This window comes from Poecilia mexicana, unplaced genomic scaffold (genome assembly GCF_051168715.1).
Source record: "Poecilia mexicana isolate PSO_F unplaced genomic scaffold, ASM5116871v1 scaffold_2, whole genome shotgun sequence".
Taxonomy (NCBI): domain Eukaryota; kingdom Metazoa; phylum Chordata; class Actinopteri; order Cyprinodontiformes; family Poeciliidae; genus Poecilia; species Poecilia mexicana.
In genome coordinates, this window is record NW_028263371.1 from 57,433,441 (window position 1) to 57,454,103 (window position 20,663).

General features: G+C 48.7%; 3 protein-coding genes across 5 annotated transcripts in view; all 3 read left to right on the top strand.

Annotated features, from left to right (window-relative positions):
- col6a3 (collagen, type VI, alpha 3) overlaps positions 1-20,663 on the top strand; it is a 132,049-nt gene that overhangs the window by 57,738 nt on the left and 53,648 nt on the right. The window lies entirely within an intron of this gene.
- The window catches only part of LOC148160986 (uncharacterized), a 45,468-nt gene that overhangs the window by 5,739 nt on the left and 19,066 nt on the right, over positions 1-20,663 (top strand). Inside the window, exons 11-41 of the mRNA XM_088003706.1 lie at positions 34-143; positions 554-620; positions 837-1,439; positions 1,697-2,290; positions 2,501-3,103; positions 3,361-3,470; positions 3,881-3,947; positions 4,165-4,767; positions 5,025-5,618; positions 6,689-7,282; positions 7,493-8,107; positions 8,353-8,946; positions 9,157-9,771; positions 10,842-11,423; positions 11,681-11,790; positions 12,201-12,267; positions 12,485-13,087; positions 13,345-13,454; positions 13,865-13,931; positions 14,149-14,751; positions 15,009-15,118; positions 15,529-15,595; positions 15,812-16,414; positions 16,672-16,781; positions 17,192-17,258; positions 17,476-18,078; positions 18,336-18,445; positions 18,856-18,922; positions 19,140-19,742; positions 20,000-20,109; positions 20,520-20,586. Coding sequence (XP_087859832.1) covers positions 34-143; positions 554-620; positions 837-1,439; positions 1,697-2,290; positions 2,501-3,103; positions 3,361-3,470; positions 3,881-3,947; positions 4,165-4,767; positions 5,025-5,618; positions 6,689-7,282; positions 7,493-8,107; positions 8,353-8,946; positions 9,157-9,771; positions 10,842-11,423; positions 11,681-11,790; positions 12,201-12,267; positions 12,485-13,087; positions 13,345-13,454; positions 13,865-13,931; positions 14,149-14,751; positions 15,009-15,118; positions 15,529-15,595; positions 15,812-16,414; positions 16,672-16,781; positions 17,192-17,258; positions 17,476-18,078; positions 18,336-18,445; positions 18,856-18,922; positions 19,140-19,742; positions 20,000-20,109; positions 20,520-20,586 — 10,428 coding nt within the window. The remainder of the gene's footprint in view (positions 1-33; positions 144-553; positions 621-836; positions 1,440-1,696; positions 2,291-2,500; positions 3,104-3,360; positions 3,471-3,880; positions 3,948-4,164; positions 4,768-5,024; positions 5,619-6,688; positions 7,283-7,492; positions 8,108-8,352; positions 8,947-9,156; positions 9,772-10,841; positions 11,424-11,680; positions 11,791-12,200; positions 12,268-12,484; positions 13,088-13,344; positions 13,455-13,864; positions 13,932-14,148; positions 14,752-15,008; positions 15,119-15,528; positions 15,596-15,811; positions 16,415-16,671; positions 16,782-17,191; positions 17,259-17,475; positions 18,079-18,335; positions 18,446-18,855; positions 18,923-19,139; positions 19,743-19,999; positions 20,110-20,519; positions 20,587-20,663) is intronic.
- LOC148160987 (collagen alpha-3(VI) chain-like) lies at positions 9,886-10,636 on the top strand. Its single transcript, XM_088003707.1, has 2 exons — positions 9,886-9,910; positions 10,017-10,636. Exons 1-2 carry the CDS (start codon positions 9,886-9,888, stop codon positions 10,634-10,636), a joined length of 645 nt encoding a protein of 214 aa, XP_087859833.1.

Sequence of the window (20,663 nt, forward strand, 5' to 3'; positions counted from 1 at the left end):
TTTTGACTCTTTTGCCTTCCCTTCTTTTCTCAGTTGACACTGCCAAAAAGGACATTGTATTCCTCCTCGATGGTTCTGACGGCACGAGGAACGGCTTCCCTGCCATGCGGGATTTTGTCGAAAAAGTGGTGGAAAAGCTCAATGTGGGAGAAAACAAAGACCGTGTTTCTGTGGTCCAATTCAGCAGAGAATCTGAGGTCCATTTCTATCTAAACACGTACAATACAAGAGAGGATATTGTGGATGCGATCAGAGGGCTTAGACACAGAGGAGGAAGACCCCTAAACACCGGGGCAGCCCTCCAATATGTCAGGGACAATGTCTTTACAACCTCCTCGGGGAGTAGACATCGACAAGGTGTCAAGCAAATGTTGATCCTGCTAACCGGAGGAAGGTCTACTGACAATGTTGACGCCCCAGCCTCTGCTCTCAAACAGCAGGGCGTCTTTGTGATTGGTATTGGAACAAGGACCTCTGACAGTAGAGAGCTGCAGAAGTTATCATATGAGCCGTCTTATGCGCTATCAGTCTCTGAATTCACCGACCTCCCTAGTGTCCAAACACAGCTCTCTTCTGTCATGGGCACAGCGCTAGCAAGGGTTACACCTTTGCCACCAACAGTGACGGGTAAGAAAGTGACACATTCTTTGTAGGATGTTGTTTGAAGTCAGTTCATGTATAAATTTCCCAGCCTAGGTCAAAAGTCCACAAACTGAAATACATGAGTTTTACTAGCAGTGATAAATTAAGGTATCTTTGGAGATCTGCTTTCATTATCTGACTTGCATCGGGGCAGAATTTGCTACTTCACCCTGAATTTGTCTTATGTTCCCTAGTGGTGCGACAGCAGCCAGCAGGAAGGGATGTGGTGTTCTTGCTGGATGGATCTGATGGCACTAGAACTGGATTCCCAGCAATGCGAGACTTTGTCCAAAGGGTAGTAGAGACACTCAGTGTAGATGACAACAAAGACCGTGTCTCAGTGGTCCAGTACAGCAGGGATCCAGCTGTCCAGTTCTACTTGAACACGTACACGACGAAAAGCCAGATCCTTGATGCCGTCAGGGGTTTGAGGCACAAAGGCGGTAGACCCCTCAATACGGGAGCAGCTCTCCAGTACTTGAGGGATAACGTTTTCACTTCCTCTGCCGGAAGCAGGCAGCCGGAAGGAGTTCCACAGGTCCTAGTATTGCTAAGTGGCGGAAAATCATTCGACGGTGTTGACGCACCGGCCGCTGCCCTCAAACAGATGGGCGTCTTGATCTTTGCAATTGGAAGTAGAGGATCTGACAGCAGAGAATTACAGAAAGTATCTCACGATCCCAATTATGCTCTGTCTGTGTCCGAATTCACCGACCTTCCCAGTGTCCAACAGCAGCTGCAGGCCTCTGTGGAGGCTGTGGTTGTTGACGTCACCCCCGAGTCACCGACTGTACTCGGTATGTTTTCAAGCATGCTCCTCTGAAGGCGACCTACGCAGTTGCCCGTCTCAATTCTAAGCACATGTAGGCATAGAAATGATGTTGTATACATGCTTAGTTCCCGGTTTGCCTGATGTGATGACCATGCCATGTTTAGCTTCTGGAAGGAGTGAGACAGCTTAGGACATTTCAAGACAGTCCTCTAGTTGACAGGGGTCCCGGGAGGCATCTTTGATCAAAGGTTTTGACTCTTTTGCCTTCCCTTCTTTTCTCAGTTGACACTGCCAAAAAGGACATTGTATTCCTCCTCGATGGTTCTGACGGCACGAGGAACGGCTTCCCTGCCATGCGGGATTTTGTCGAAAAAGTGGTGGAAAAGCTCAATGTGGGAGAAAACAAAGACCGTGTTTCTGTGGTCCAATTCAGCAGAGAATCTGAGGTCCATTTCTATCTAAACACGTACAATACAAGAGAGGATATTGTGGATGCGATCAGAGGGCTTAGACACAGAGGAGGAAGACCCCTAAACACCGGGGCAGCCCTCCAATATGTCAGGGACAATGTCTTTACAACCTCCTCGGGGAGTAGACATCGACAAGGTGTCAAGCAAATGTTGATCCTGCTAACCGGAGGAAGGTCTACTGACAATGTTGACGCCCCAGCCTCTGCTCTCAAACAGCAGGGCGTCTTTGTGATTGGTATTGGAACAAGGACCTCTGACAGTAGAGAGCTGCAGAAGTTATCATATGAGCCGTCTTATGCGCTATCAGTCTCTGAATTCACCGACCTCCCTAGTGTCCAAACACAGCTCTCTTCTGTCATGGGCACAGCGCTAGCAAGGGTTACACCTTTGCCACCAACAGTGACGGGTAAGAAAGTGACACATTCTTTGTAGGATGTTGTTTGAAGTCAGTTCCATGTATAAATTTCCCAGCCTAGGTCAAAAGTCCACAAACTGAAATACATGAGTTTTACTAGCAGTGATAAATTAAGGTATCTTTGGAGATCTGCTTTCATTATCTGACTTGCATCGGGGCAGAATTTGCTACTTCACCCTGAATTTGTCTTATGTTCCCTAGTGGTGCGACAGCAGCCAGCAGGAAGGGATGTGGTGTTCTTGCTGGATGGATCTGATGGCACTAGAACTGGATTCCCAGCAATGCGAGACTTTGTCCAAAGGGTAGTAGAGACACTCAGTGTAGATGACAACAAAGACCGTGTCTCAGTGGTCCAGTACAGCAGGGATCCAGCTGTCCAGTTCTACTTGAACACGTACACGACGAAAAGCCAGATCCTTGATGCCGTCAGGGGTTTGAGGCACAAAGGCGGTAGACCCCTCAATACGGGAGCAGCTCTCCAGTACTTGAGGGATAACGTTTTCACTTCCTCTGCCGGAAGCAGGCAGCCGGAAGGAGTTCCACAGGTCCTAGTATTGCTAAGTGGCGGAAAATCATTCGACGGTGTTGACGCACCGGCCGCTGCCCTCAAACAGATGGGCGTCTTGATCTTTGCAATTGGAAGTAGAGGATCTGACAGCAGAGAATTACAGAAAGTATCTCACGATCCCAATTATGCTCTGTCTGTGTCCGAATTCACCGACCTTCCCAGTGTCCAACAGCAGCTGCAGGCCTCTGTGGAGGCTGTGGTTGTTGACGTCACCCCCGAGTCACCGACTGTACTCGGTATGTTTTCAAGCATGCTCCTCTGAAGGCGACCTACGCAGTTGCCCGTCTCAATTCTAAGCACATGTAGGCATAGAAATGATGTTGTATACATGCTTAGTTCCCGGTTTGCCTGATGTGATGACCATGCCATGTTTAGCTTCTGGAAGGAGTGAGACAGCTTAGGACATTTCAAGACAGTCCTCTAGTTGACAGGGGTCCCGGGAGGCATCTTTGATCAAAGGTTTTGACTCTTTTGCCTTCCCTTCTTTTCTCAGTTGACACTGCCAAAAAGGACATTGTATTCCTCCTCGATGGTTCTGACGGCACGAGGAACGGCTTCCCTGCCATGTGGGATTTTGTCGAAAAAGTGGTGGAAAAGCTCAATGTGGGAGAAAACAAAGACCGTGTTTCTGTGGTCCAATTCAGCAGAGAATCTGAGGTCCATTTCTATCTAAACACGTACAATACAAGAGAGGATATTGTGGATGCGATCAGAGGGCTTAGACACAGAGGAGGAAGACCCCTAAACACCGGGGCAGCCCTCCAATATGTCAGGGACAATGTCTTTACAACCTCCTCGGGGAGTAGACATCGACAAGGTGTCAAGCAAATGTTGATCCTGCTAACCGGAGGAAGGTCTACTGACAATGTTGACGCCCCAGCCTCTGCTCTCAAACAGCAGGGCGTCTTTGTGATTGGTATTGGAACAAGGACCTCTGACAGTAGAGAGCTGCAGAAGTTATCATATGAGCCGTCTTATGCGCTATCAGTCTCTGAATTCACCGACCTCCCTAGTGTCCAAACACAGCTCTCTTCTGTCATGGGCACAGCGCTAGCAAGGGTTACACCTTTGCCACCAACAGTGACGGGTAAGAAAGTGACACATTCTTTGTAGGATGTTGTTTGAAGTCAGTTCCATGTATAAATTTCCCAGCCTAGGTCAAAAGTCCACAAACTGAAATACATGAGTTTTACTAGCAGTGATAAATTAAGGTATCTTTGGAGATCTGCTTTCATTATCTGACTTGCATCGGGGCAGAATTTGCTACTTCACCCTGAATTTGTCTTATGTTCCCTAGTGGTGCGACAGCAGCCAGCAGGAAGGGATGTGGTGTTCTTGCTGGATGGATCTGATGGCACTAGAACTGGATTCCCAGCAATGCGAGACTTTGTCCAAAGGGTAGTAGAGACACTCAGTGTAGATGACAACAAAGACCGTGTCTCAGTGGTCCAGTACAGCAGGGATCCAGCTGTCCAGTTCTACTTGAACACGTACACGACGAAAAGCCAGATCCTTGATGCCGTCAGGGGTTTGAGGCACAAAGGCGGTAGACCCCTCAATACGGGAGCAGCTCTCCAGTACTTGAGGGATAACGTTTTCACTTCCTCTGCCGGAAGCAGGCAGCCGGAAGGAGTTCCACAGGTCCTAGTATTGCTAAGTGGCGGAAAATCATTCGACGGTGTTGACGCACCGGCCGCTGCCCTCAAACAGATGGGCGTCTTGATCTTTGCAATTGGAAGTAGAGGATCTGACAGCAGAGAATTACAGAAAGTATCTCACGATCCCAATTATGCTCTGTCTGTGTCCGAATTCACCGACCTTCCCAGTGTCCAACAGCAGCTGCAGGCCTCTGTGGAGGCTGTGGTTGTTGACGTCACCCCCGAGTCACCGACTGTACTCGGTATGTTTTCAAGCATGCTCCTCTGAAGGCGACCTACGCAGTTGCCCGTCTCAATTCTAAGCACATGTAGGCATAGAAATGATGTTGGATACATGCTTAGTTCCCGGTTTGCCTGATGTGATGACCATGCCATGTTTAGCTTCTGGAAGGAGTGAGACAGCTTAGGACATTTCAAGACAGTCCTCTAGTTGACAGGGGTCCCGGGAGGCATCTTTGATCAAAGGTTTTGACTCTTTTGCCTTCCCTTCTTTTCTCAGTTGACACTGCCAAAAAGGACATTGTATTCCTCCTCGATGGTTCTGACGGCACGAGGAACGGCTTCCCTGCCATGCGGGATTTTGTCGAAAAAGTGGTGGAAAAGCTCAATGTGGGAGAAAACAAAGACCGTGTTTCTGTGGTCCAATTCAGCAGAGAATCTGAGGTCCATTTCTATCTAAACACGTACAATACAAGAGAGGATATTGTGGATGCGATCAGAGGGCTTAGACACAGAGGAGGAAGACCCCTAAACACCGGGGCAGCCCTCCAATATGTCAGGGACAATGTCTTTACAACCTCCTCGGGGAGTAGACATCGACAAGGTGTCAAGCAAATGTTGATCCTGCTAACCGGAGGAAGGTCTACTGACAATGTTGACGCCCCAGCCTCTGCTCTCAAACAGCAGGGCGTCTTTGTGATTGGTATTGGAACAAGGACCTCTGACAGTAGAGAGCTGCAGAAGTTATCATATGAGCCGTCTTATGCGCTATCAGTCTCTGAATTCACCGACCTCCCTAGTGTCCAAACACAGCTCTCTTCTGTCATGGGCACAGCGCTAGCAAGGGTTACACCTTTGCCACCAACAGTGACGGGTAAGAAAGTGACACATTCTTTGTAGGATGTTGTTTGAAGTCAGTTCCATGTATAAATTTCCCAGCCTAGGTCAAAAGTCCACAAACTGAAATACATGAGTTTTACTAGCAGTGATAAATTAAGGTATCTTTGGAGATCTGCTTTCATTATCTGACTTGCATCGGGGCAGAATTTGCTACTTCACCCTGAATTTGTCTTATGTTCCCTAGTGGTGCGACAGCAGCCAGCAGGAAGGGATGTGGTGTTCTTGCTGGATGGATCTGATGGCACTAGAACTGGATTCCCAGCAATGCGAGACTTTGTCCAAAGGGTAGTAGAGACACTCAGTGTAGATGACAACAAAGACCGTGTCTCAGTGGTCCAGTACAGCAGGGATCCAGCTGTCCAGTTCTACTTGAACACGTACACGACGAAAAGCCAGATCCTTGATGCCGTCAGGGGTTTGAGGCACAAAGGCGGTAGACCCCTCAATACGGGAGCAGCTCTCCAGTACTTGAGGGATAACGTTTTCACTTCCTCTGCCGGAAGCAGGCAGCCGGAAGGAGTTCCACAGGTCCTAGTATTGCTAAGTGGCGGAAAATCATTCGACGGTGTTGACGCACCGGCCGCTGCCCTCAAACAGATGGGCGTCTTGATCTTTGCAATTGGAAGTAGAGGATCTGACAGCAGAGAATTACAGAAAGTATCTCACGATCCCAATTATGCTCTGTCTGTGTCCGAATTCACCGACCTTCCCAGTGTCCAACAGCAGCTGCAGGCCTCTGTGGAGGCTGTGGTTGTTGACGTCACCCCCGAGTCACCGACTGTACTCGGTATGTTTTCAAGCATGCTCCTCTGAAGGCGACCTACGCAGTTGCCCGTCTCAATTCTAAGCACATGTAGGCATAGAAATGATGTTGTATACATGCTTAGTTCCCGGTTTGCCTGATGTGATGACCATGCCATGTTTAGCTTCTGGAAGGAGTGAGACAGCTTAGGACATTTCAAGACAGTCCTCTAGTTGACAGGGGTCCCGGGAGGCATCTTTGATCAAAGGTTTTGACTCTTTTGCCTTCCCTTCTTTTCTCAGTTGACACTGCCAAAAAGGACATTGTATTCCTCCTCGATGGTTCTGACGGCACGAGGAACGGCTTCCCTGCCATGCGGGATTTTGTCGAAAAAGTGGTGGAAAAGCTCAATGTGGGAGAAAACAAAGACCGTGTTTCTGTGGTCCAATTCAGCAGAGAATCTGAGGTCCATTTCTATCTAAACACGTACAATACAAGAGAGGATATTGTGGATGCGATCAGAGGGCTTAGACACAGAGGAGGAAGACCCCTAAACACCGGGGCAGCCCTCCAATATGTCAGGGACAATGTCTTTACAACCTCCTCGGGGAGTAGACATCGACAAGGTGTCAAGCAAATGTTGATCCTGCTAACCGGAGGAAGGTCTACTGACAATGTTGACGCCCCAGCCTCTGCTCTCAAACAGCAGGGCGTCTTTGTGATTGGTATTGGAACAAGGACCTCTGACAGTAGAGAGCTGCAGAAGTTATCATATGAGCCGTCTTATGCGCTATCAGTCTCTGAATTCACCGACCTCCCTAGTGTCCAAACACAGCTCTCTTCTGTCATGGGCACAGCGCTAGCAAGGGTTACACCTTTGCCACCAACAGTGACGGGTAAGAAAGTGACACATTCTTTGTAGGATGTTGTTTGAAGTCAGTTCCATGTATAAATTTCCCAGCCTAGGTCAAAAGTCCACAAACTGAAATACATGAGTTTTACTAGCAGTGATAAATTAAGGTATCTTTGGAGATCTGCTTTCATTATCTGACTTGCATCGGGGCAGAATTTGCTACTTCACCCTGAATTTGTCTTATGTTCCCTAGTGGTGCGACAGCAGCCAGCAGGAAGGGATGTGGTGTTCTTGCTGGATGGATCTGATGGCACTAGAACTGGATTCCCAGCAATGCGAGACTTTGTCCAAAGGGTAGTAGAGACACTCAGTGTAGATGACAACAAAGACCGTGTCTCAGTGGTCCAGTACAGCAGGGATCCAGCTGTCCAGTTCTACTTGAACACGTACACGACGAAAAGCCAGATCCTTGATGCCGTCAGGGGTTTGAGGCACAAAGGCGGTAGACCCCTCAATACGGGAGCAGCTCTCCAGTACTTGAGGGATAACGTTTTCACTTCCTCTGCCGGAAGCAGGCAGCCGGAAGGAGTTCCACAGGTCCTAGTATTGCTAAGTGGCGGAAAATCATTCGACGGTGTTGACGCACCGGCCGCTGCCCTCAAACAGATGGGCGTCTTGATCTTTGCAATTGGAAGTAGAGGATCTGACAGCAGAGAATTACAGAAAGTATCTCACGATCCCAATTATGCTCTGTCTGTGTCCGAATTCACCGACCTTCCCAGTGTCCAACAGCAGCTGCAGGCCTCTGTGGAGGCTGTGGTTGTTGACGTCACCCCCGAGTCACCGACTGTACTCGGTATGTTTTCAAGCATGCTCCTCTGAAGGCGACCTACGCAGTTGCCCGTCTCAATTCTAAGCACATGTAGGCATAGAAATGATGTTGTATACATGCTTAGTTCCCGGTTTGCCTGATGTGATGACCATGCCATGTTTAGCTTCTGGAAGGAGTGAGACAGCTTAGGACATTTCAAGACAGTCCTCTAGTTGACAGGGGTCCCGGGAGGCATCTTTGATCAAAGGTTTTGACTCTTTTGCCTTCCCTTCTTTTCTCAGTTGACACTGCCAAAAAGGACATTGTATTCCTCCTCGATGGTTCTGACGGCACGAGGAACGGCTTCCCTGCCATGCGGGATTTTGTCGAAAAAGTGGTGGAAAAGCTCAATGTGGGAGAAAACAAAGACCGTGTTTCTGTGGTCCAATTCAGCAGAGAATCTGAGGTCCATTTCTATCTAAACACGTACAATACAAGAGAGGATATTGTGGATGCGATCAGAGGGCTTAGACACAGAGGAGGAAGACCCCTAAACACCGGGGCAGCCCTCCAATATGTCAGGGACAATGTCTTTACAACCTCCTCGGGGAGTAGACATCGACAAGGTGTCAAGCAAATGTTGATCCTGCTAACCGGAGGAAGGTCTACTGACAATGTTGACGCCCCAGCCTCTGCTCTCAAACAGCAGGGCGTCTTTGTGATTGGTATTGGAACAAGGACCTCTGACAGTAGAGAGCTGCAGAAGTTATCATATGAGCCGTCTTATGCGCTATCAGTCTCTGAATTCACCGACCTCCCTAGTGTCCAAACACAGCTCTCTTCTGTCATGGGCACAGCGCTAGCAAGGGTTACACCTTTGCCACCAACAGTGACGGGTAAGAAAGTGACACATTCTTTGTAGGATGTTGTTTGAAGTCAGTTCCATGTATAAATTTCCCAGCCTAGGTCAAAAGTCCACAAACTGAAATACATGAGTTTTACTAGCAGTGATAAATTAAGGTATCTTTGGAGATCTGCTTTCATTATCTGACTTGCATCGGGGCAGAATTTGCTACTTCACCCTGAATTTGTCTTATGTTCCCTAGTGGTGCGACAGCAGCCAGCAGGAAGGGATGTGGTGTTCTTGCTGGATGGATCTGATGGCACTAGAACTGGATTCCCAGCAATGCGAGACTTTGTCCAAAGGGTAGTAGAGACACTCAGTGTAGATGACAACAAAGACCGTGTCTCAGTGGTCCAGTACAGCAGGGATCCAGCTGTCCAGTTCTACTTGAACACGTACACGACGAAAAGCCAGATCCTTGATGCCGTCAGGGGTTTGAGGCACAAAGGCGGTAGACCCCTCAATACGGGAGCAGCTCTCCAGTACTTGAGGGATAACGTTTTCACTTCCTCTGCCGGAAGCAGGCAGCCGGAAGGAGTTCCACAGGTCCTAGTATTGCTAAGTGGCGGAAAATCATTCGACGGTGTTGACGCACCGGCCGCTGCCCTCAAACAGATGGGCGTCTTGATCTTTGCAATTGGAAGTAGAGGATCTGACAGCAGAGAATTACAGAAAGTATCTCACGATCCCAATTATGCTCTGTCTGTGTCCGAATTCACCGACCTTCCCAGTGTCCAACAGCAGCTGCAGGCCTCTGTGGAGGCTGTGGTTGTTGACGTCACCCCCGAGTCACCGACTGTACTCGGTATGTTTTCAAGCATGCTCCTCTGAAGGCGACCTACGCAGTTGCCCGTCTCAATTCTAAGCACATGTAGGCATAGAAATGATGTTGTATACATGCTTAGTTCCCGGTTTGCCTGATGTGATGACCATGCCATGTTTAGCTTCTGGAAGGAGTGAGACAGCTTAGGACATTTCAAGACAGTCCTCTAGTTGACAGGGGTCCCGGGAGGCATCTTTGATCAAAGGTTTTGACTCTTTTGCCTTCCCTTCTTTTCTCAGTTGACACTGCCAAAAAGGACATTGTATTCCTCCTCGATGGTTCTGACGGCACGAGGAACGGCTTCCCTGCCATGCGGGATTTTGTCGAAAAAGTGGTGGAAAAGCTCAATGTGGGAGAAAACAAAGACCGTGTTTCTGTGGTCCAATTCAGCAGAGAATCTGAGGTCCATTTCTATCTAAACACGTACAATACAAGAGAGGATATTGTGGATGCGATCAGAGGGCTTAGACACAGAGGAGGAAGACCCCTAAACACCGGGGCAGCCCTCCAATATGTCAGGGACAATGTCTTTACAACCTCCTCGGGGAGTAGACATCGACAAGGTGTCAAGCAAATGTTGATCCTGCTAACCGGAGGAAGGTCTACTGACAATGTTGACGCCCCAGCCTCTGCTCTCAAACAGCAGGGCGTCTTTGTGATTGGTATTGGAACAAGGACCTCTGACAGTAGAGAGCTGCAGAAGTTATCATATGAGCCGTCTTATGCGCTATCAGTCTCTGAATTCACCGACCTCCCTAGTGTCCAAACACAGCTCTCTTCTGTCATGGGCACAGCGCTAGCAAGGGTTACACCTTTGCCACCAACAGTGACGGGTAAGAAAGTGACACATTCTTTGTAGGATGTTGTTTGAAGTCAGTTCCATGTATAAATTTCCCAGCCTAGGTCAAAAGTCCACAAACTGAAATACATGAGTTTTACTAGCAGTGATAAATTAAGGTATCTTTGGAGATCTGCTTTCATTATCTGACTTGCATCGGGGCAGAATTTGCTACTTCACCCTGAATTTGTCTTATGTTCCCTAGTGGTGCGACAGCAGCCAGCAGGAAGGGATGTGGTGTTCTTGCTGGATGGATCTGATGGCACTAGAACTGGATTCCCAGCAATGCGAGACTTTGTCCAAAGGGTAGTAGAGACACTCAGTGTAGATGACAACAAAGACCGTGTCTCAGTGGTCCAGTACAGCAGGGATCCAGCTGTCCAGTTCTACTTGAACACGTACACGACGAAAAGCCAGATCCTTGATGCCGTCAGGGGTTTGAGGCACAAAGGCGGTAGACCCCTCAATACGGGAGCAGCTCTCCAGTACTTGAGGGATAACGTTTTCACTTCCTCTGCCGGAAGCAGGCAGCCGGAAGGAGTTCCACAGGTCCTAGTATTGCTAAGTGGCGGAAAATCATTCGACGGTGTTGACGCACCGGCCGCTGCCCTCAAACAGATGGGCGTCTTGATCTTTGCAATTGGAAGTAGAGGATCTGACAGCAGAGAATTACAGAAAGTATCTCACGATCCCAATTATGCTCTGTCTGTGTCCGAATTCACCGACCTTCCCAGTGTCCAACAGCAGCTGCAGGCCTCTGTGGAGGCTGTGGTTGTTGACGTCACCCCCGAGTCACCGACTGTACTCGGTATGTTTTCAAGCATGCTCCTCTGAAGGCGACCTACGCAGTTGCCCGTCTCAATTCTAAGCACATGTAGGCATAGAAATGATGTTGTATACATGCTTAGTTCCCGGTTTGCCTGATGTGATGACCATGCCATGTTTAGCTTCTGGAAGGAGTGAGACAGCTTAGGACATTTCAAGACAGTCCTCTAGTTGACAGGGGTCCCGGGAGGCATCTTTGATCAAAGGTTTTGACTCTTTTGCCTTCCCTTCTTTTCTCAGTTGACACTGCCAAAAAGGACATTGTATTCCTCCTCGATGGTTCTGACGGCACGAGGAACGGCTTCCCTGCCATGCGGGATTTTGTCGAAAAAGTGGTGGAAAAGCTCAATGTGGGAGAAAACAAAGACCGTGTTTCTGTGGTCCAATTCAGCAGAGAATCTGAGGTCCATTTCTATCTAAACACGTACAATACAAGAGAGGATATTGTGGATGCGATCAGAGGGCTTAGACACAGAGGAGGAAGACCCCTAAACACCGGGGCAGCCCTCCAATATGTCAGGGACAATGTCTTTACAACCTCCTCGGGGAGTAGACATCGACAAGGTGTCAAGCAAATGTTGATCCTGCTAACCGGAGGAAGGTCTACTGACAATGTTGACGCCCCAGCCTCTGCTCTCAAACAGCAGGGCGTCTTTGTGATTGGTATTGGAACAAGGACCTCTGACAGTAGAGAGCTGCAGAAGTTATCATATGAGCCGTCTTATGCGCTATCAGTCTCTGAATTCACCGACCTCCCTAGTGTCCAAACACAGCTCTCTTCTGTCATGGGCACAGCGCTAGCAAGGGTTACACCTTTGCCACCAACAGTGACGGGTAAGAAAGTGACACATTCTTTGTAGGATGTTGTTTGAAGTCAGTTCCATGTATAAATTTCCCAGCCTAGGTCAAAAGTCCACAAACTGAAATACATGAGTTTTACTAGCAGTGATAAATTAAGGTATCTTTGGAGATCTGCTTTCATTATCTGACTTGCATCGGGGCAGAATTTGCTACTTCACCCTGAATTTGTCTTATGTTCCCTAGTGGTGCGACAGCAGCCAGCAGGAAGGGATGTGGTGTTCTTGCTGGATGGATCTGATGGCACTAGAACTGGATTCCCAGCAATGCGAGACTTTGTCCAAAGGGTAGTAGAGACACTCAGTGTAGATGACAACAAAGACCGTGTCTCAGTGGTCCAGTACAGCAGGGATCCAGCTGTCCAGTTCTACTTGAACACGTACACGACGAAAAGCCAGATCCTTGATGCCGTCAGGGGTTTGAGGCACAAAGGCGGTAGACCCCTCAATACGGGAGCAGCTCTCCAGTACTTGAGGGATAACGTTTTCACTTCCTCTGCCGGAAGCAGGCAGCCGGAAGGAGTTCCACAGGTCCTAGTATTGCTAAGTGGCGGAAAATCATTCGACGGTGTTGACGCACCGGCCGCTGCCCTCAAACAGATGGGCGTCTTGATCTTTGCAATTGGAAGTAGAGGATCTGACAGCAGAGAATTACAGAAAGTATCTCACGATCCCAATTATGCTCTGTCTGTGTCCGAATTCACCGACCTTCCCAGTGTCCAACAGCAGCTGCAGGCCTCTGTGGAGGCTGTGGTTGTTGACGTCACCCCCGAGTCACCGACTGTACTCGGTATGTTTTCAAGCATGCTCCTCTGAAGGCGACCTACGCAGTTGCCCGTCTCAATTCTAAGCACATGTAGGCATAGAAATGATGTTGGATACATGCTTAGTTCCCGGTTTGCCTGATGTGATGACCATGCCATGTTTAGCTTCTGGAAGGAGTGAGACAGCTTAGGACATTTCAAGACAGTCCTCTAGTTGACAGGGGTCCCGGGAGGCATCTTTGATCAAAGGTTTTGACTCTTTTGCCTTCCCTTCTTTTCTCAGTTGACACTGCCAAAAAGGACATTGTATTCCTCCTCGATGGTTCTGACGGCACGAGGAACGGCTTCCCTGCCATGCGGGATTTTGTCGAAAAAGTGGTGGAAAAGCTCAATGTGGGAGAAAACAAAGACCGTGTTTCTGTGGTCCAATTCAGCAGAGAATCTGAGGTCCATTTCTATCTAAACACGTACAATACAAGAGAGGATATTGTGGATGCGATCAGAGGGCTTAGACACAGAGGAGGAAGACCCCTAAACACCGGGGCAGCCCTCCAATATGTCAGGGACAATGTCTTTACAACCTCCTCGGGGAGTAGACATCGACAAGGTGTCAAGCAAATGTTGATCCTGCTAACCGGAGGAAGGTCTACTGACAATGTTGACGCCCCAGCCTCTGCTCTCAAACAGCAGGGCGTCTTTGTGATTGGTATTGGAACAAGGACCTCTGACAGTAGAGAGCTGCAGAAGTTATCATATGAGCCGTCTTATGCGCTATCAGTCTCTGAATTCACCGACCTCCCTAGTGTCCAAACACAGCTCTCTTCTGTCATGGGCACAGCGCTAGCAAGGGTTACACCTTTGCCACCAACAGTGACGGGTAAGAAAGTGACACATTCTTTGTAGGATGTTGTTTGAAGTCAGTTCCATGTATAAATTTCCCAGCCTAGGTCAAAAGTCCACAAACTGAAATACATGAGTTTTACTAGCAGTGATAAATTAAGGTATCTTTGGAGATCTGCTTTCATTATCTGACTTGCATCGGGGCAGAATTTGCTACTTCACCCTGAATTTGTCTTATGTTCCCTAGTGGTGCGACAGCAGCCAGCAGGAAGGGATGTGGTGTTCTTGCTGGATGGATCTGATGGCACTAGAACTGGATTCCCAGCAATGCGAGACTTTGTCCAAAGGGTAGTAGAGACACTCAGTGTAGATGACAACAAAGACCGTGTCTCAGTGGTCCAGTACAGCAGGGATCCAGCTGTCCAGTTCTACTTGAACACGTACACGACGAAAAGCCAGATCCTTGATGCCGTCAGGGGTTTGAGGCACAAAGGCGGTAGACCCCTCAATACGGGAGCAGCTCTCCAGTACTTGAGGGATAACGTTTTCACTTCCTCTGCCGGAAGCAGGCAGCCGGAAGGAGTTCCACAGGTCCTAGTATTGCTAAGTGGCGGAAAATCATTCGACGGTGTTGACGCACCGGCCGCTGCCCTCAAACAGATGGGCGTCTTGATCTTTGCAATTGGAAGTAGAGGATCTGACAGCAGAGAATTACAGAAAGTATCTCACGATCCCAATTATGCTCTGTCTGTGTCCGAATTCACCGACCTTCCCAGTGTCCAACAGCAGCTGCAGGCCTCTGTGGAGGCTGTGGTTGTTGACGTCACCCCCGAGTCACCGACTGTACTCGGTATGTTTTCAAGCATGCTCCTCTGAAGGCGACCTACGCAGTTGCCCGTCTCAATTCTAAGCACATGTAGGCATAGAAATGATGTTGGATACATGCTTAGTTCCCGGTTTGCCTGATGTGATGACCATGCCATGTTTAGCTTCTGGAAGGAGTGAGACAGCTTAGGACATTTCAAGACAGTCCTCTAGTTGACAGGGGTCCCGGGAGGCATCTTTGATCAAAGGTTTTGACTCTTTTGCCTTCCCTTCTTTTCTCAGTTGACACTGCCAAAAAGGACATTGTATTCCTCCTCGATGGTTCTGACGGCACGAGGAACGGCTTCCCTGCCATGCGGGATTTTGTCGAAAAAGTGGTGGAAAAGCTCAATGTGGGAGAAAACAAAGACCGTGTTTCTGTGGTCCAATTCAGCAGAGAATCTGAGGTCCATTTCTATCTAAACACGTACAATACAAGAGAGGATATTGTGGATGCGATCAGAGGGCTTAGACACAGAGGAGGAAGACCCCTAAACACCGGGGCAGCCCTCCAATATGTCAGGGACAATGTCTTTACAACCTCCTCGGGGAGTAGACATCGACAAGGTGTCAAGCAAATGTTGATCCTGCTAACCGGAGGAAGGTCTACTGACAATGTTGACGCCCCAGCCTCTGCTCTCAAACAGCAGGGCGTCTTTGTGATTGGTATTGGAACAAGGACCTCTGACAGTAGAGAGCTGCAGAAGTTATCATATGAGCCGTCTTATGCGCTATCAGTCTCTGAATTCACCGACCTCCCTAGTGTCCAAACACAGCTCTCTTCTGTCATGGGCACAGCGCTAGCAAGGGTTACACCTTTGCCACCAACAGTGACGGGTAAGAAAGTGACACATTCTTTGTAGGATGTTGTTTGAAGTCAGTTCATGTATAAATTTCCCAGCCTAGGTCAAAAGTCCACAAACTGAAATACATGAGTTTTACTAGCAGTGATAAATTAAGGTATCTTTGGAGATCTGCTTTCATTATCTGACTTGCATCGGGGCAGAATTTGCTACTTCACCCTGAATTTGTCTTATGTTCCCTAGTGGTGCGACAGCAGCCAGCAGGAAGGGATGTGGTGTTCTTGCTGGATGGATCTGATGGCACTAGAACTGGATTCCCAGCAATGCGAGACTTTGTCCAAAGGGTAGTAGAGACACTCAGTGTAGATGACAACAAAGACCGTGTCTCAGTGGTCCAGTACAGCAGGGATCCAGCTGTCCAGTTCTACTTGAACACGTACACGACGAAAAGCCAGATCCTTGATGCCGTCAGGGGTTTGAGGCACAAAGGCGGTAGACCCCTCAATACGGGAGCAGCTCTCCAGTACTTGAGGGATAACGTTTTCACTTCCTCTGCCGGAAGCAGGCAGCCGGAAGGAGTTCCACAGGTCCTAGTATTGCTAAGTGGCGGAAAATCATTCGACGGTGTTGACGCACCGGCCGCTGCCCTCAAACAGATGGGCGTCTTGATCTTTGCAATTGGAAGTAGAGGATCTGACAGCAGAGAATTACAGAAAGTATCTCACGATCCCAATTATGCTCTGTCTGTGTCCGAATTCACCGACCTTCCCAGTGTCCAACAGCAGCTGCAGGCCTCTGTGGAGGCTGTGGTTGTTGACGTCACCCCCGAGTCACCGACTGTACTCGGTATGTTTTCAAGCATGCTCCTCTGAAGGCGACCTACGCAGTTGCCCGTCTCAATTCTAAGCACATGTAGGCATAGAAATGATGTTGTATACATGCTTAGTTCCCGGTTTGCCTGATGTGATGACCATGCCATGTTTAGCTTCTGGAAGGAGTGAGACAGCTTAGGACATTTCAAGACAGTCCTCTAGTTGACAGGGGTCCCGGGAGGCATCTTTGATCAAAGGTTTTGACTCTTTTGCCTTCCCTTCTTTTCTCAGTTGACACTGCCAAAAAGGACATTGTATTCCTCCTCGATGGTTCTGACGGCACGAGGAACGGCTTCCCTGCCATGCGGGATTTTGTCGAAAAAGTGGTGGAAAAGCTCAATGTGGGAGAAAACAAAGACCGTGTTTCTGTGGTCCAATTCAGCAGAGAATCTGAGGTCCATTTCTATCTAAACACGTACAATACAAGAGAGGATATTGTGGATGCGATCAGAGGGCTTAGACACAGAGGAGGAAGACCCCTAAACACCGGGGCAGCCCTCCAATATGTCAGGGACAATGTCTTTACAACCTCCTCGGGGAGTAGACATCGACAAGGTGTCAAGCAAATGTTGATCCTGCTAACCGGAGGAAGGTCTACTGACAATGTTGACGCCCCAGCCTCTGCTCTCAAACAGCAGGGCGTCTTTGTGATTGGTATTGGAACAAGGACCTCTGACAGTAGAGAGCTGCAGAAGTTATCATATGAGCCGTCTTATGCGCTATCAGTCTCTGAATTCACCGACCTCCCTAGTGTCCAAACACAGCTCTCTTCTGTCATGGGCACAGCGCTAGCAAGGGTTACACCTTTGCCACCAACAGTGACGGGTAAGAAAGTGACACATTCTTTGTAGGATGTTGTTTGAAGTCAGTTCCATGTATAAATTTCCCAGCCTAGGTCAAAAGTCCACAAACTGAAATACATGAGTTTTACTAGCAGTGATAAATTAAGGTATCTTTGGAGATCTGCTTTCATTATCTGACTTGCATCGGGGCAGAATTTGCTACTTCACCCTGAATTTGTCTTATGTTCCCTAGTGGTGCGACAGCAGCCAGCAGGAAGGGATGTGGTGTTCTTGCTGGATGGATCTGATGGCACTAGAACTGGATTCCCAGCAATGCGAGACTTTGTCCAAAGGGTAGTAGAGACACTCAGTGTAGATGACAACAAAGACCGTGTCTCAGTGGTCCAGTACAGCAGGGATCCAGCTGTCCAGTTCTACTTGAACACGTACACGACGAAAAGCCAGATCCTTGATGCCGTCAGGGGTTTGAGGCACAAAGGCGGTAGACCCCTCAATACGGGAGCAGCTCTCCAGTACTTGAGGGATAACGTTTTCACTTCCTCTGCCGGAAGCAGGCAGCCGGAAGGAGTTCCACAGGTCCTAGTATTGCTAAGTGGCGGAAAATCATTCGACGGTGTTGACGCACCGGCCGCTGCCCTCAAACAGATGGGCGTCTTGATCTTTGCAATTGGAAGTAGAGGATCTGACAGCAGAGAATTACAGAAAGTATCTCACGATCCCAATTATGCTCTGTCTGTGTCCGAATTCACCGACCTTCCCAGTGTCCAACAGCAGCTGCAGGCCTCTGTGGAGGCTGTGGTTGTTGACGTCACCCCCGAGTCACCGACTGTACTCGGTATGTTTTCAAGCATGCTCCTCTGAAGGCGACCTACGCAGTTGCCCGTCTCAATTCTAAGCACATGTAGGCATAGAAATGATGTTGTATACATGCTTAGTTCCCGGTTTGCCTGATGTGATGACCATGCCATGTTTAGCTTCTGGAAGGAGTGAGACAGCTTAGGACATTTCAAGACAGTCCTCTAGTTGACAGGGGTCCCGGGAGGCATCTTTGATCAAAGGTTTTGACTCTTTTGCCTTCCCTTCTTTTCTCAGTTGACACTGCCAAAAAGGACATTGTATTCCTCCTCGATGGTTCTGACGGCACGAGGAACGGCTTCCCTGCCATGCGGGATTTTGTCGAAAAAGTGGTGGAAAAGCTCAATGTGGGAGAAAACAAAGACCGTGTTTCTGTGGTCCAATTCAGCAGAGAATCTGAGGTCCATTTCTATCTAAACACGTACAATACAAGAGAGGATATTGTGGATGCGATCAGAGGGCTTAGACACAGAGGAGGAAGACCCCTAAACACCGGGGCAGCCCTCCAATATGTCAGGGACAATGTCTTTACAACCTCCTCGGGGAGTAGACATCGACAAGGTGTCAAGCAAATGTTGATCCTGCTAACCGGAGGAAGGTCTACTGACAATGTTGACGCCCCAGCCTCTGCTCTCAAACAGCAGGGCGTCTTTGTGATTGGTATTGGAACAAGGACCTCTGACAGTAGAGAGCTGCAGAAGTTATCATATGAGCCGTCTTATGCGCTATCAGTCTCTGAATTCACCGACCTCCCTAGTGTCCAAACACAGCTCTCTTCTGTCATGGGCACAGCGCTAGCAAGGGTTACACCTTTGCCACCAACAGTGACGGGTAAGAAAGTGACACATTCTTTGTAGGATGTTGTTTGAAGTCAGTTCCATGTATAAATTTCCCAGCCTAGGTCAAAAGTCCACAAACTGAAATACATGAGTTTTACTAGCAGTGATAAATTAAGGTATCTTTGGAGATCTGCTTTCATTATCTGACTTGCATCGGGGCAGAATTTGCTACTTCACCCTGAATTTGTCTTATGTTCCCTAGTGGTGCGACAGCAGCCAGCAGGAAGGGATGTGGTGTTCTTGCTGGATGGATCTGATGGCACTAGAACTGGATTCCCAGCAATGCGAGACTTTGTCCAAAGGGTAGTAGAGACACTCAGTGTAGATGACAACAAAGACCGTGTCTCAGTGGTCCAGTACAGCAGGGATCCAGCTGTCCAGTTCTACTTGAACACGTACACGACGAAAAGCCAGATCCTTGATGCCGTCAGGGGTTTGAGGCACAAAGGCGGTAGACCCCTCAATACGGGAGCAGCTCTCCAGTACTTGAGGGATAACGTTTTCACTTCCTCTGCCGGAAGCAGGCAGCCGGAAGGAGTTCCACAGGTCCTAGTATTGCTAAGTGGCGGAAAATCATTCGACGGTGTTGACGCACCGGCCGCTGCCCTCAAACAGATGGGCGTCTTGATCTTTGCAATTGGAAGTAGAGGATCTGACAGCAGAGAATTACAGAAAGTATCTCACGATCCCAATTATGCTCTGTCTGTGTCCGAATTCACCGACCTTCCCAGTGTCCAACAGCAGCTGCAGGCCTCTGTGGAGGCTGTGGTTGTTGACGTCACCCCCGAGTCACCGACTGTACTCGGTATGTTTTCAAGCATGCTCCTCTGAAGGCGACCTACGCAGTTGCCCGTCTCAATTCTAAGCACATGTAGGCATAGAAATGATGTTGTATACATGCTTAGTTCCCGGTTTGCCTGATGTGATGACCATGCCATGTTTAGCTTCTGGAAGGAGTGAGACAGCTTAGGACATTTCAAGACAGTCCTCTAGTTGACAGGGGTCCCGGGAGGCATCTTTGATCAAAGGTTTTGACTCTTTTGCCTTCCCTTCTTTTCTCAGTTGACACTGCCAAAAAGGACATTGTATTCCTCCTCGATGGTTCTGACGGCACGAGGAACGGCTTCCCTGCCATGCGGGATTTTGTCGAAAAAGTGGTGGAAAAGCTCAATGTGGGAGAAAACAAAGACCGTGTTTCTGTGGTCCAATTCAGCAGAGAATCTGAGGTCCATTTCTATCTAAACACGTACAATACAAGAGAGGATATTGTGGATGCGATCAGAGGGCTTAGACACAGAGGAGGAAGACCCCTAAACACCGGGGCAGCCCTCCAATATGTCAGGGACAATGTCTTTACAACCTCCTCGGGGAGTAGACATCGACAAGGTGTCAAGCAAATGTTGATCCTGCTAACCGGAGGAAGGTCTACTGACAATGTTGACGCCCCAGCCTCTGCTCTCAAACAGCAGGGCGTCTTTGTGATTGGTATTGGAACAAGGACCTCTGACAGTAGAGAGCTGCAGAAGTTATCATATGAGCCGTCTTATGCGCTATCAGTCTCTGAATTCACCGACCTCCCTAGTGTCCAAACACAGCTCTCTTCTGTCATGGGCACAGCGCTAGCAAGGGTTACACCTTTGCCACCAACAGTGACGGGTAAGAAAGTGACACATTCTTTGTAGGATGTTGTTTGAAGTCAGTTCCATGTATAAATTTCCCAGCCTAG